This window comes from Plasmodium falciparum, assembly GCF_000002765.6.
Source record: "Plasmodium falciparum 3D7 genome assembly, chromosome: 11".
Classification (NCBI taxonomy): Eukaryota; Apicomplexa; class Aconoidasida; order Haemosporida; family Plasmodiidae; genus Plasmodium; species Plasmodium falciparum.
Window position 1 is genome coordinate 1,250,001 of NC_037282.1, and position 15,000 is coordinate 1,265,000.

At 17.6% G+C, this 15,000-nt stretch overlaps 4 protein-coding genes across 4 annotated transcripts in view; 2 read left to right on the forward strand and 2 right to left on the reverse strand.

The window, feature by feature from the left end:
* Positions 1 to 232, reverse strand: part of PF3D7_1132200 (T-complex protein 1 subunit alpha) — a gene marked incomplete at both ends in the record, with an annotated part of 1,923 nt that extends 1,691 nt beyond the window's left edge. The window contains one exon of the mRNA XM_001347966.1: positions 175 to 232. Coding sequence (XP_001348002.1) covers positions 175 to 232 — 58 coding nt within the window. The remainder of the gene's footprint in view (positions 1 to 174) is intronic.
* A 2,840-nt stretch (positions 233 to 3,072) lies between these two features.
* PF3D7_1132300 (nucleic acid binding protein, putative) lies at positions 3,073 to 3,894 on the forward strand (the record flags this gene model as incomplete). The annotated part of the gene is made up of 1 exon (XM_001347967.1): positions 3,073 to 3,894. The coding sequence occupies one exon, from the start codon at positions 3,073 to 3,075 to the stop codon at positions 3,892 to 3,894; it is 822 nt and encodes a 273-aa protein (XP_001348003.1).
* Positions 3,895 to 5,285: 1,391 nt separating this feature from the next.
* PF3D7_1132400 (conserved Plasmodium membrane protein, unknown function) lies at positions 5,286 to 9,671 on the reverse strand (the record flags this gene model as incomplete). The annotated part of the gene is made up of 1 exon (XM_001347968.2): positions 5,286 to 9,671. One exon carries the CDS (start codon positions 9,669 to 9,671, stop codon positions 5,286 to 5,288), a length of 4,386 nt encoding a protein of 1,461 aa, XP_001348004.2.
* A 2,087-nt stretch (positions 9,672 to 11,758) lies between these two features.
* Positions 11,759 to 15,000, forward strand: part of PF3D7_1132500 (amino acid transporter, putative) — a gene marked incomplete at both ends in the record, with an annotated part of 4,320 nt that continues 1,078 nt past the window's right edge. Inside the window, one exon of the mRNA XM_001347969.2 lies at positions 11,759 to 15,000. This exon is cut by the window's right edge and continues 1,078 nt beyond it. Within this exon, the coding sequence (XP_001348005.2) occupies positions 11,759 to 15,000 (3,242 nt within the window).

Below are 15,000 nucleotides of genomic sequence, written 5' to 3' on the forward strand. Positions count from 1 at the left end.
TACATATAACTTGAAAAGAAGAAAATATATAGGTTAACTCTCAACAATTTTAACTATATATATATATATTATATACATATGCATAATTCCCATATGGTTACATTTTTTTTTTTTTTTTTTCTTATAAATATACATATAAATAAACATATATCTACATATTTTATTTTTTATTACCATTTGCTGTTCTCACATCTTGGCCGCTTTCTCGATTTCCATAAATACTCAAAGACATTTTTTTCTACTATTTAATATAATTTAATTTAATTTATATTATATATATATATATATTTATTTATTTATTTATTTATGAAAAAATAAAAACTCAACTATTTTTTTTTTTTTCTTTTTTTTTTTTTTTTTTTTTTTCCTTTTCACTTAATTGAATTATTATTAATTTAATATATACATATAGAATACAATATTTCACATAAGGTTTTAAAAGTTACTCATATATATTTCTTTCAAATATTTTAATTTTAGCATATTTATATATAAGCCTAAATATATTTGTTCACATTACATTAAGTTTCTTAAAATACGATCAAACTTTATTATGAAACACAACAAACATAAAAAAAATATAAAATAAAAATATAATTTTATATAGTGAAGTTTAATATTTTTATTTTAATATTTATTTATACATTATAAAAATAAATATGTATTATATATATAATATATATATATATTATAATTATATAATATTTTATAAATCCTTAACTACATAAGTAAATATAATATTATATACATAAATAATATATTTATATATATATATAATATATAATAGTACATTATTAGTAATATAATTTTTTTTTTTTTTTTTTCAATAACGTATTATCTTTTATATATTTATTGAGTTCTATACATATATATAATATATATATATATATATATATATATGTTTATATATATTTATAATATAGAGTACTTACTAAGTTATGGGTATATTAATTTTAAATATGAAAAAAAAAAATATATAATAATAATATTTATATTAACATATTCGTTTTTTAAAATATATATTTTTTATTAATAATATATAAATTATATTATAATACAAAAATGATCTATTTAATTTTTTTTTTTTTTTTTTTTTTTTCTATAATATTATAATATTATATTGCCCTTTAAGAACATATGAATAAAATAAAAGAATAATATATATAATAATATACTAAGAATATAAAATATATTCATATATATAATATATATATATATTTATTATATATATGTGTATATTATTAACTTATCCTTTGAAGACTATTTACAATAAATAATAAAGATATACGAAATTGACATATTTTTTTATTTGTATAAATAAATATTAATATATTTATATAATCGTTTAATTGTGATACTGTTTCGAGAACATTCGAATTGGAGAATTAAAAAAAATGACATAAATATATACATACATATATATATATATATATATATATATATATATATATATGTAGATTTATTTATTTATTGATTTATATAATAACCATTTTTTATTATATGTTTTAATAAAAAATGTGAACAAATTTGTGAATATATATTTTCTTACAATTAATTATATATTACATTTTTTCTTATTATGTTCAACTCTAAAAAATATAAGTGTACATCCTTTAATATGTATAGAGATTAAAAATAAAAAAGAAATAAACATAGTCTTATAAATAAATAATAATGTGAGCTCACATATACGTTGATATATTTCTCTTTTTATTTAAATATAATAATTTATATAAATACAAAATCAAAAATATGAAAAAGTTTGAATTAGCTAGTTCGTTAATGTCTTTTTTTTTTTTTTTTTTTTTTTGTAAATGGAAAAAAATATATTCATATATATAAATATATAAAATTGTTTATAATTCAGTCTTCTTATGTAAACCACATAAATTATAATATATTATAAACAAAAAAAAAAAAAAAAAAAATAGTACATTCATAATAATTTTATATTTTATTTTATTTTTTTTCTCCCTCCCACGCCATTTTTATGTTATATGTTTTATTTAATCATATATTACACATTTTTATTGAATGAGAAAAAATATACTAATTACTATAAAACACACATATATATATATATATATATAATTATATAAATGTATTTGTATTGTTAAAACAAGAAAATACATATAAAAAAGATATTGTATGAATTTTTTTTTTTTTTTAATTATATTAAAATAATCTTTTATTTTCCTAATCGATGATATATTATTATGTATAGCTGAGTGATTATTAAAATGAAACATTTTATATAATACAAACTGTTATATGATATATCTTGAAAAAATATACATATGAATATTATTCTTTTCGTTATATATAAATAAATATATTATATATATATTAAGGATCTAATAATGGACTTTAGAAAAAGAATAAAAAGTATATAAAAAATCATATTAAATTTGAAAAAATAGAAGAAATATAATAAAATATATTATACTATTATATATATATATATATATATATATTATATTACGTGTGTTTAAATTTTATTATAGCATAATAATATATATTTATATATATTTATAAATTATATACATTTGTGTGCGTGTTATCACATATATGTTATAACATATATTTTATTATTATTAATTTTTTTTTTTTTTTAATCGTCCTTTAAAAATATGCTTATGTATATATTTTACGAATATATATCTATTTGATGAAATAATAAAAAAAAAAAAAAAAAAAATTAAAATTATTTAAGAACGAACAACATAATAATAAATATTGAAATAAATAAATAAATATATATATATATATATATATATAAGTACCAACAAATAAATCAATAAATAATAAATAAATAAATAAATATATATATATATATATATATATATATATTTTCCTTTTTTATGTTATTGTCATATACACGTGGAGGCTTTAATATAAAAAGGAAAACCTGAAAGATATATATATATATAAAATATATATACAATATATTATATATATACAATATATTATATATATACAACATATTATATATTATTTGTACATTATAATTATACATTCATTTCTTCATTTTTCTTATAAACGATATAGTAAGAAATTGTTTGTTTTAAAAAAATGGATATGAATTTCGGATTCTGTGATGATAATTTTTTTGAGCAAGGACATAAGTCAACAGATAAAGAAGAGATTGAAGAGTTAACAAAAAGAGGATCACCAGAAGGGTTAGCAAAAATAAAAGAAAATGAAGAAGAGAAAGCATTACCAAAAGAGTTATGTGTTCCAGTAACTATAAAATTATTAATAAATAAAATGATGAATACAGAAGAATTAAAAATACATGATTTTCAAATAAGTGGTATTATTGTATTTGGAAAAGTAGTTAGTATAAAAGAATTAGCAAGTGCTATAATATTTGAAATATGTGATTATACTGGTAATATTGAAGCTAAATATAATAAAGATGCAAAAAATGAGAAGGTAAAAAATCATATTGAAAGTATTAAAGTTAATGATTATATTAAAATTGTTGGTGTTGTATATTCTCCTGAAAGTAAAAGTGAATCTATTCAAATCAGTATATTATATATTAATAAAGTAACAGACTGGGTTTCTTATTTTACTTATTTTACTTCTGATGTAGTTTATTGTTATTTAAAATTATTAAAATTAAAAAATATTTGTACACCCAATGGAATCAATAACGAAGAAAAACCATGGTCTCATATTAATTTAGATACATATTATAATCACCTTGATGATATTGATAGTGATATTATAAAATATTTACATACTACTGAAGAAAAATATGCAAGTCAACAAGATATTTTTAACAATCTGCAAAAATATCATTCGGAATTTAATATCAAAAAGTCGTTAACAAAATTGATTGAACAGTATGACTTGGCTCAATATGAGGACATAATAAGTATTCCATAATAAATAAATAAATAAATAAATAAATAAATATATATATATATATATATATATATATATATATATACATATATATATATTTTTTTTTTTTTTTTTTTTTTTTTTTTTTTTTTTTGTAAATCTATATATAAAAGAAAAAAAAAAAAAAAATTCACACTGTACAAAAGCATAAATAAACAACTTATAAATGTACACATATTTTAATTACCCACGTTTAATTTTAACTCTTAAATGTGTTAAAATTACATATGTTATGTATATTTTTTTTCATAACATGTACTTTTATATATATATACATATATACATCTTATGTTTAAAATAAATAAAAGAACACCTACTCATTTTCAACATATTGAACATTTGTTTATGATTCTTTTTTGATGTATTTTTTTCTTTTTTTCAAAACATTTAATGATTTCACAAAAAAAACAATTTTAAAATAAAAAAAATAATATATCTGTGATGAGGTCAAAAAAAATTGTATATCTACGATCATATCTATAGTGTAATAATTGTGATGATATGAACTTGATTTTTTTTTTTTGTATCATCTTTATAATATATTATATATATATATATATATTTATTTATTTATTTACCATTTAAATTTCAAGAGTATTCTTTAAAATGTTGGATGTTTTTTAAAATAATAATAAAAATTAATATATGTAAAAAAAAAAAAAAAAAAAAAAAAAAAAAAAAAAAAATTACATTTATATGTATAAAACATATATATATATATATATATATATATATATATGGGTGTGTATATATATTTATTCAATTTACTTGTATATATTTAAAACAAGAGATTTAATTTATGTATTATGTGTATTTAAAATATGCTTTTACGAATCGATTAACATAGTATTATCTACTCAACACTAATGTTAGAAATATATATTATTTAAGAAGCTGATTAATTAAACAAAGTATGTAATAAAAAATTTATTTGAAAAAGGAAAAACGAAACAAAATATATTATATTAAAAGGATTTAAATAAATAAATAAATATAAATAAATAAATAAAAATATATATATATATATATATATATATATAACTTTCCATTTAGATAATAGTTGAATGAATTATTCATATATACTTTGATTAAAAGTTAATGATATGTAGATAAATTTTTTCAATTTTATTATATTTTCATTTTCTTATTTGTTGGAAATAGTTTATTATCTTATTTTCTGGCAATAGTTTATTATCTTATTTTCTGGCAATAGTTTATTATCTTATTTGCTGACAATAGTTTATTATCTTATTTGCTGACAATAGTTTATTATCTTATTTGCTGACAATAATTTATTATCTTATTTGCTGACAATAGTTTATTATCTTATTTGCTGACAATAGTTTATTATCTTATTTGCTGACAATAGTTTATTATCTTATTTGCTGTGTGTTTTTTTTTTTTTTTTTTTCTTCTACTATGGATTGATAGAAAAAATAGCTTACTCCTATAAAGACAATAACTATACTTATAAGAAAATAAAAAGAAAAATATTTATCCGTGTCTGATATGAAAGGTATATTATAAAAATATAGAACAATTAATGTAATGGGTGTAGAAGACTTTAATATTAGGAAACATTCAGCTGATGAATAATTACTATAAAATGAAGAAACACTTATATTAAACAATGCGTTTACAATTATATATAAAGTATATACCATAAAAGAATATTTACAATTTAAATTATTTTCGATAGTATCTCCATAAAAACATCTTAAACTATTTTTAATAAATAATAAATATGATATATTTTTATTTTTATTAAATAACATTTGAAAATATATAATCAATGGTAAAAATATTACTTGTATAAGCGATACATTGAATGATAATAAAATAACACTAATCTTATCTTTTATTTTTCTTCTTTTATTATATTGTTTATATCTATATTGTATATCATTTTTATATATATCATTTTTATATATATCATTTTTATATATATCATTTTTATATATATCATTTTTATATATATCATTTTTATATATATCATTTTTATATATATCATTTTTATATATATCATTTTTATATATATCATTTTTATATATATCATTTTTATATATATCATTTATATATATATCATTTTTATAATCATAATTATTTATGTGAGAACTCTTATTTTCATCACACAGAATATTATTTATATATGTTACATTATTCTTATTATAATTAACACTTTTGTTATTATGATATGATTTATTATTTATCTGTTTAAAATTTGAAAATTCATCGACCGTATTTTTATATTTCTTTGTTTTCATAAAATTTGCATCATTAATTGAATACGATGTACTCATATTAAATGTATGTACATTGTTCTTTTCTTTTCTATACAAATCTGATTTATTTTTTTTATGTATATCATCATCATATTCAAACGAATTATTTATATCATCTGTAAAGCAAATATCCTTTTTATTGTTCGTCTTTATGTTTGACATAATATAGTAGGAGTCTGAATCATCTATATGAACCTTTTCATAAGCATTATCTTTTTTCTCGGTTTCATATTTATTGTTATATCCTTGAAAAAATATTTCTCTCAGTATACCTCCAAAGGAGGTTAAGAAAATGGATATAAGACAAAGAAAAATAGAGAAGACTAAGCTGAATGGAGATGCACATAAGGGGTCACTACACGGGGGCTTACTATTATTATTATTATTATCATTATCATTATATGTACTATCATTATATGTATTATTTTTATTATTTGTGGTTGGATTTCTACCGTTACTACTATTGTCAATATTTATTGCATTATCACCCATCATATTATAACCATTATTCATATTTCGCACAGTATTTATATTATTGTAAACTTTGCCTCCATCACATCTATTATACATATCGTCATCATATATATTATTTATATTTATGGCATAATGAGAATTCAAATAATAATTTACACAACTTTCTTTTTTTATTTTTATATTATCTTTATACACAAAAGGAATGTAAAAAAATAAAAATCCAATTAAAACAATAATTACTGATATTATATGATGAATATTATATTTCCTTTTTAATATAAAAAAAGATAAAATAAGAGAAAATATAAAAATTAATTGATTCAATAATAATAAAACTGTCAAAGGAATAGCTAGCTGGGATACAAAATATAAAGTGTTTGCGACAATATCAAGTAAAGCTATCATAATAACATATTTATATGCACCTAAACTATTCCATTTTGTTTTTATTATATTGTAATAATATTTATATATACTATTATAATTATTATTATTATTATTATTATTATTATTATTAGGATCATCATCATATGTTATATTATTACTATTATTATTATTACTTATATTATGATAACCTTTTTCACACATGTTATATTTCCCAGTAATATCATCTTTTATATTATCCATACTACTCTTTCTAATTTCCTTATAATATATATTGTCATCATCCACATGATATGAATTACATATCATCATTTGATTTTTTTCACACATTTTATTATTACTACTTTCATTATGATTACCTACATCTTCACGTAATATATTTTTCATGGATGAATTATGTGTCGATTGGTAATAGGATTGATTCTCATTATGACCTTTAGAACGTTCATCTCTATAATTATTAAAATTTTCGCTCTTATCATAATTATCATTTTTTGTTTTTTTGTTTTTTTCTTCATTTCTTCCTAATAAAGGTTCATCATATATCTTTTTCTTGTTAAAATGAAAAAAATTAGAAATTGCTTTTTTTTTCTTTTTTTTTTTCATACTTTCTTCTTCCTTCTGTTTTATATCAATAGAATAATTTGCAAGTAAATTTTGATCTTCCTTTTTATAAGAATCATTTGTTACAAAATAATCTTCATAAGAATTATTACTTTCTACTTCTTTATTACTATCTGTATTATTGTGATTGTTATGGTCATTATTATTGTTCATATTATTGTTCATATTATTTTTACTTTTCTTTTTTTTAAATAATAAATTTTTTAAACATGGATATATATATAACCAATGTTCTTTTCTTATATGTCTCGAATTTGTATATAATATACACAAAGTTAAATAAATAGTAACATAAGCTAAAGCATTATATGAAGCCGTTAAACTATCAAAATTTTTTAAAACTCGATTCCTCATTCTACCACAAATATTATTGCTAACCCCTAAAAATACAACTAAACAACCATTGCAAAAAATATAAACAAATTTTCTCAATTTACTTTTATTATTAACAGGGATATTCATATTATTATTATTATCATTGTTATCATTGTAATCATTATGATCATTGGATTCCTTTGAATTTTCTCTCAAAATCATACTGCTACTATCATTTTGATTATTATTATTATTATTATTATAAAAACATTGATTATTATCTTTTAATTGAATAGGCTGTTCGTCTTCATAATAATTATAATCAGTATAATTATTTTTAACAAGACCACTCATATTTTCCTCAAAATTTTCCTTTTTGCCTTCAGAAAAATCAAGAGAACTTATATGATTAATTTTTTTCAAATTATCTTTTTGCTGAATTTTGAAATTAAGGATATTATTTTGGGTATGTTTGCTTTTTTTCTTATTAATTATATTGCTCTTAATTTTATTTTCCCTTTTTATTTTCTTTTCTAGTTCCTTTAATTTTTTTAAATATTTTTCATTCCATAAATTGTATATATGGCTTTTATTTTTCTCGCTATTTATATTTTTCTCACAATTTTTTTTTTTCTCACAATTTTTTTTTTTCTCACAATTTTTTTTTTTCTCACAATATTTATTTTTTTCATCATATTTATTATTTTCTTTATTTACATTATTTTTATTATTATTATTATTATTATTATTATTATTTATTTTTTTTTTTTTTATGCACTTATCATTTAAAAAATATATATTTTTGTTCATACTTCTTTGATTATTTTGTCGATTCATTTTTTCTTTGTCATTTTTAAAACATTTTTCATTTTCTTCCTTTAAATCAGAAAAAGTACTGAAACAAGATATATTATTATCATATTTTTCAAAAATGTTAATGACATGATTATTACTGTGTTTACATGTTTTCATTTTTTCATCTTTTATAACATTTATATGTGATAAAGAAATATTCTTAATATATTTTTTATTATCAGCTATTTTTTCTTTGTTATTTTTTAAAATATCCTCATCTTGATTTGTTTTTATTTCGATATAATCTTTTTTACACATTTTATTTGTATTATGAATTTGGATAATTTTTTCATTTTGAAAATCTGGTTGATTTTGATAAATTTTTTCATTTTTTCCATATTTTTCATTTTTTTCATATTTTTCATTTTTTTCACATTTTTCATTATTTCCATATTTTTCATATTTTCCAAATTTTTCAGTTTTTCCCTTTTTTGTGTCCTTTTCCAATTTGCTAGTTCCTATATTATTACTTTTGTGTAGTATACTATCGTCGATATCATTATATTTTGTTATCATTAATTTTATATCATTTGATTTTATGTTACATATTTTTTTGTTATTACATATATATATATTTTTTTTTTCCTTATCATTTATTACCATGGTTTTTGTATGATTTATTCCTATGGCATGATGTGAACATTCTTCATCTTCATTTGTTTCATCAATGCTTTTTCTTTTTACTTGTTGAGCTTGTTCAGACAAGTGATATTTTAAAGCATTAACTTTTTTCTTTTTTTTTTGTTGACACACCTTTGTACCAAATATTTTTTCTTTCGAACGATAAGTTGGGTCTTCATTTTTTGAATTATTCTCAATATCCATATATATATATATATATATATACAAATATATATTATATGTACTTTATATATATATACAAATATATATTATATGTACTTTATATATATATACAAATATATATTATATGTACTTTATATATATATACAAATATATATTATATGTACTTTATATATATATACAAATATATATTATATGTACTTTATATATATATATATATATATATATATATATATATAATATATATTTATATTTATTTATTTATATTGAAGTGTGTTTATTTATAAAAATTTAATATTTTTATATTGATAAAAAAAAATTGTAGCAAATGTAGCAAATGTATATTTATAAAAAAGATAAACATAAAATATGAATTGGCAACATTATTATATATGATAATATGTTTATTTTATTTTATTTTATTTTATTTTAATTTATTATTATTATTTTTTTTATTAACAAAAGTAAATATATAAATATATAATTCATATTTTTTAAATGTATAATTTAAAATATATTCCTCTTATATGTAATAATATATATATTTATATATATATTAACAAGTTAAAATTACAACATCCATTTATAATGTAACATATAAAAAGCAAAATATTATATATCATATATATATATATATATATATATTTTTTTTTTTTTTTTTTTTAATATATTTTAAAATATTTGTGTTTATAAAAAAAAAAATATACGAACATAAATTTAAATAGGAGTGTAAAGGGGGGGAAAATAAAAAAAAAGAAAAGAAAAGAATACAATAAGAGAATACAATACGTCCACATATAAAGGGGAAAAAATTAAAAATATAAATATGTATATTATATATATATATATATATATATATATATATATATATATTTATCCCTTTTCATTATATACATATATATTAATATATACATATGTATAATTATTTTGTACTTATTAAATTTTTTTTTTTTTTTTTTTTTTTTTTTTTGATATAGGTACTAACCAAAATTTCCCAAGTGCACCCAAAAATTAATGTGATTTTTTTTTTTTTTTCTACAAAATTATAATGTATATATATTTATATATGTATCACTTTTGAAAAACAATATATTTGTTATTTCATTTTTATGTAAATAGAAACCCCTACTTGTAACTTAATAATATATATATTTATGTATATATTTATGTATTTATTTAAAACAAATGATAAAAAGAATTATATAAGGTGCACGAATGTTTCTTTAATTTTAATTTTCATTTTGTTTTTATCTTCCATTTTTAAAATTAAGGAATAAAAAAAAAAAAAACATTTTCAAAACGATGATGCTTATAAATTTTTATAAATTTATTTTAATTAATGTTATAGAATTTTATGTCTACCAAGAAAAAAAGAAAAAAAAAATTGTTCCCTGTTTTTTTTGTTTTTTGTTAAATCATTTTTCAATAAGAATTATTATATATATCCAGGTATATTTATTTATTTTTTATATGTTCTACAAAATGTAAATTTTACCAATATTTTTTTAATTGAAATATGTAACTTGAAAAACAAATTTATGAAAATCTTTCTTATGTTATTTAATAAGTATCATTTGTAAATATATACCCAAAAAAAAATTTAAAAAAAAAAAGAAAAAAAAAAAAACCTTAAAATATAAATACATTTTTTATATTTACAAAATTATTACACTCATTTATGTAATGTTCTATAATATAAAACAAAATATATAGTTCCATTTTCTACACAAAATGTTTTTACTTTTATCTGTACATAATACTACCAATATGCATATGGTTATAAAAATAATATATAAAAGTTAATATATAAAAACTTTATTGAGTGTTCCATATAAAACAAAATAGGGAACACACACATGTCAATATATAAATATATATATATATATGTGTATACCTTTTACAAACCTTATGTGTTAATATTATATATATATATATATATATATATAGACAAATGAACAAATACAAAATAATAATAATCATAACAAATTAGGTTGTAATTTTGTTATATTTCCCTTTTTTTTTTTCGTAAATATTCTTTACATCAGTTTTTAAATATATATATATATATATATATATATATATATATATATATTTTTTTTTTATTTGTCATCATGGGAACACCTGATAACACAGACGAGACATATAATATTACTCTTCATCATCTTGAAAGGGAAAGGAAAATGAGAAATAAATTAGACGTGTCCCATAATAAAGACCCCTTTGATTTAAAGTTGTATCTATATAATGCATGTCTCAATTTTTCAAACACTGATATTTATCAAGAGTATATAAACAGACTCAGTATTAATTCATATAATAATTGTGACTATGATCAGATAAAAAGAAGTTGTTATATTTCGAATAAGGACTTTTTAAAATATTATAATTATAATTTTTATGACAATGATTTTGTACTAGAAATGGATAACCACACTGAAGACACTTCATCTTCCTACCATCTTAATGAAATGAAGGAATTGGAAGAATTAAGTGAATTTGTGATTCATAAAATGAAAAAAATAAAAAAGGAATTTGTAAAAAATGATATTTCAAGGAAACGAAGAAGTGAAATATGTAAATGTACAAGAAACGTATTATGGTCAAAAGAAAAAAGAAACACAGAAAATAATAATTCTTTGTCCATTTCTTATAATAATAATAATAATAATTTATTATCTACAAATTTTCAAAAAGATAATTCGCATTTGTTTTCTACTTTGATTGAAAAAGAAAAAAAAAATAAAAATAAAAAAAAAAATAATTTTTTATACCTATCACATATAGGAGATATAAAAAATGAAGAGTCAATATACCATAATGAATACCATATTACATCAAATTATTTACCGTATTATTTTTTTATGAAGAAAAACAATATATTCTCTAAAACATGTAACCAATCAAGAGAACATTCTTCTATTTCTTATCATATGGATGATTTCTTTTTAAAATGTCAAAGTATAAATAGAATGAAATTAAAAAACTCTGGAAACAGCTACTATTTCTGTATGCTACAAAATATAGAGGAAGCACAAAACGACCCAATTGTTGAAATGTATTATAAATATTTGGATGATGTTATAAAAAAGAAGAGTCGTGGTAATATATATGATAACTATTCGTTGTGCTCAATGTTAGATAATACAAAAAAAAAAAAAAAGAAAAAAAAAATTAAAAAGGATAAAATGAGTAAAAATAAAGAAATGTATGACAAAATAAATATATATAATAACACAAATATATTAAATACAAGTAATCATTCTAGTTATGAAACAGAAATTTATAGTAATAATATTATTAATATTGATGAAGAGAACACATTAGAGAATTATTATATAGATATGGAAATATATAACAATTTACATACATCTGATAATAATAAAAAAAAAGATATAACAAATAAAATAAATGAGCCCAATACACTTGTTCAAATAAATAAAAAAAAAAAAAATATAAAAAGATTAAGTTCTGTTGAAATGGATATATATATTAAAACAATGATGATAAATGAGAAAATAAAATCTAATCAACAAAGAATTGATAAAAGAGATAAATGGAATGCACTCTATCAATTTATGTTTTCTTGTATAGGTGCATCCTTAAGTATATATTTTTATTTAGATTTACCATTATTAAGAACAAAATTTGATTATATTTTAACATGTGTTATTATCTTTTGTTCTTATATATTTATTGGGTTACCATTACTTCAAATTGAATTATCACTCGGACAATTATCACAAGGTTGTATACTAAATAGTTTATCTTTCTTAAAAAAGAAAATAAAAGGTATAGGTCTTCTTTCCTTTATAATATTATTTTATTTGTTAATGAGAAATATGTCTTACAGTATAACCACGCTGGTGATTGCTGTAAATTCTGTGTGGAGACCATTACCTTGGGATATTAAAGAATGTGAAAAAATAAATAAACAACAAACATGTGTAAGCGATATAAAATGTAGGTGGATAGAATGGAAGGAGAAAGATGATATTAAGACGTTTAAAATGTATGATAATATACAATATAAAGATTTATCACAAAATGGTTTATTGGATAAACATCCATATCGTCATAATTTGTCTTATCACAATCCATCAAATGACAAATTACAATTAGATATTTCTCATGTGTCAGAAAAAGAACACAATGAAGATTTAAATATATTTATGTATAGTAAAAAGAGGGAACCTGTACAAAATAATTCACATTCTTGTGTTTCCATATCTACTATGGAAATCATACTTTTCTTTACAAAGAATATATCCTTTGTATGGAAAATTCTATCATTATTTGTTATACTAATCCTATTATATTTCTTATTAAAAATAGAAACAATGTCCTTAAATCAAAGTTTACATTATATCCTTTCAATTTCTTTTATAATTGTTCTTCTACAAATCCTTATATTGTATTATAAGCTAGAACCAAAGGAATATACACAAAATGAGAATATGGCAATAAAATATAATACATGTATATTTTTTAGTAAGGAATATTTTCTACATATAAATTTTTATTTAATTATCAAAATAATTTGTCTTGTATTATTTTCTGTTAATTGTTCCACAGGAATAAATTATATTTTTTCTTCATATACAAATATAGGAGATAATATTATTAAACAGTCATATTATATTATATTAGGTTCCTTTATAGTTACCATAACATATTTAACATATTATTATTTATGTATATTACACATACATAATAATAATAATAATAAAAATAATATTAATGTTTATGATGATGAATATATATTAAATTATTTTATAGACTATTATAATATCTTACCCATAAATATTGCTCATATTGTACAAGAAAAAAAAAATATAATTTTTTCATTTTTAAAAAATAATGTAAAATATCATTATATACCTCATCAAATTATTATATACCTTTTGGTTTTATCAAAATATATACCTTTTTCAAATATGATGTGTTTTTTATATTTCCTATCTTCTTTATTAGTCCTATTAATAACAATAACTATTCATATAAAAGTTATAATAATCACATTGAAAGAATGTAGAAAATTTAGAAAGATCAATAAAAAGAAATTCATTATATATATAATAATAATATATTTTTTTGCTAGTCTTTTAAATATATTTTTCTTTACATCATATATTAGTTATTGGTTTAATTATAATATTATATATAATATTTATTTATTTATTGTTTTTTTTCAAATGATTTCTATAACTTGGGTATATGGTTCAGAATATACATCCAAAAAAATAAATCACCAAAAAATATATTTTTATTATTCTATTCATTTTTTTATATCTATATTGTTATTACCCATAATGATATATCCATATTATTATAATATATATAATAAGAGATATGT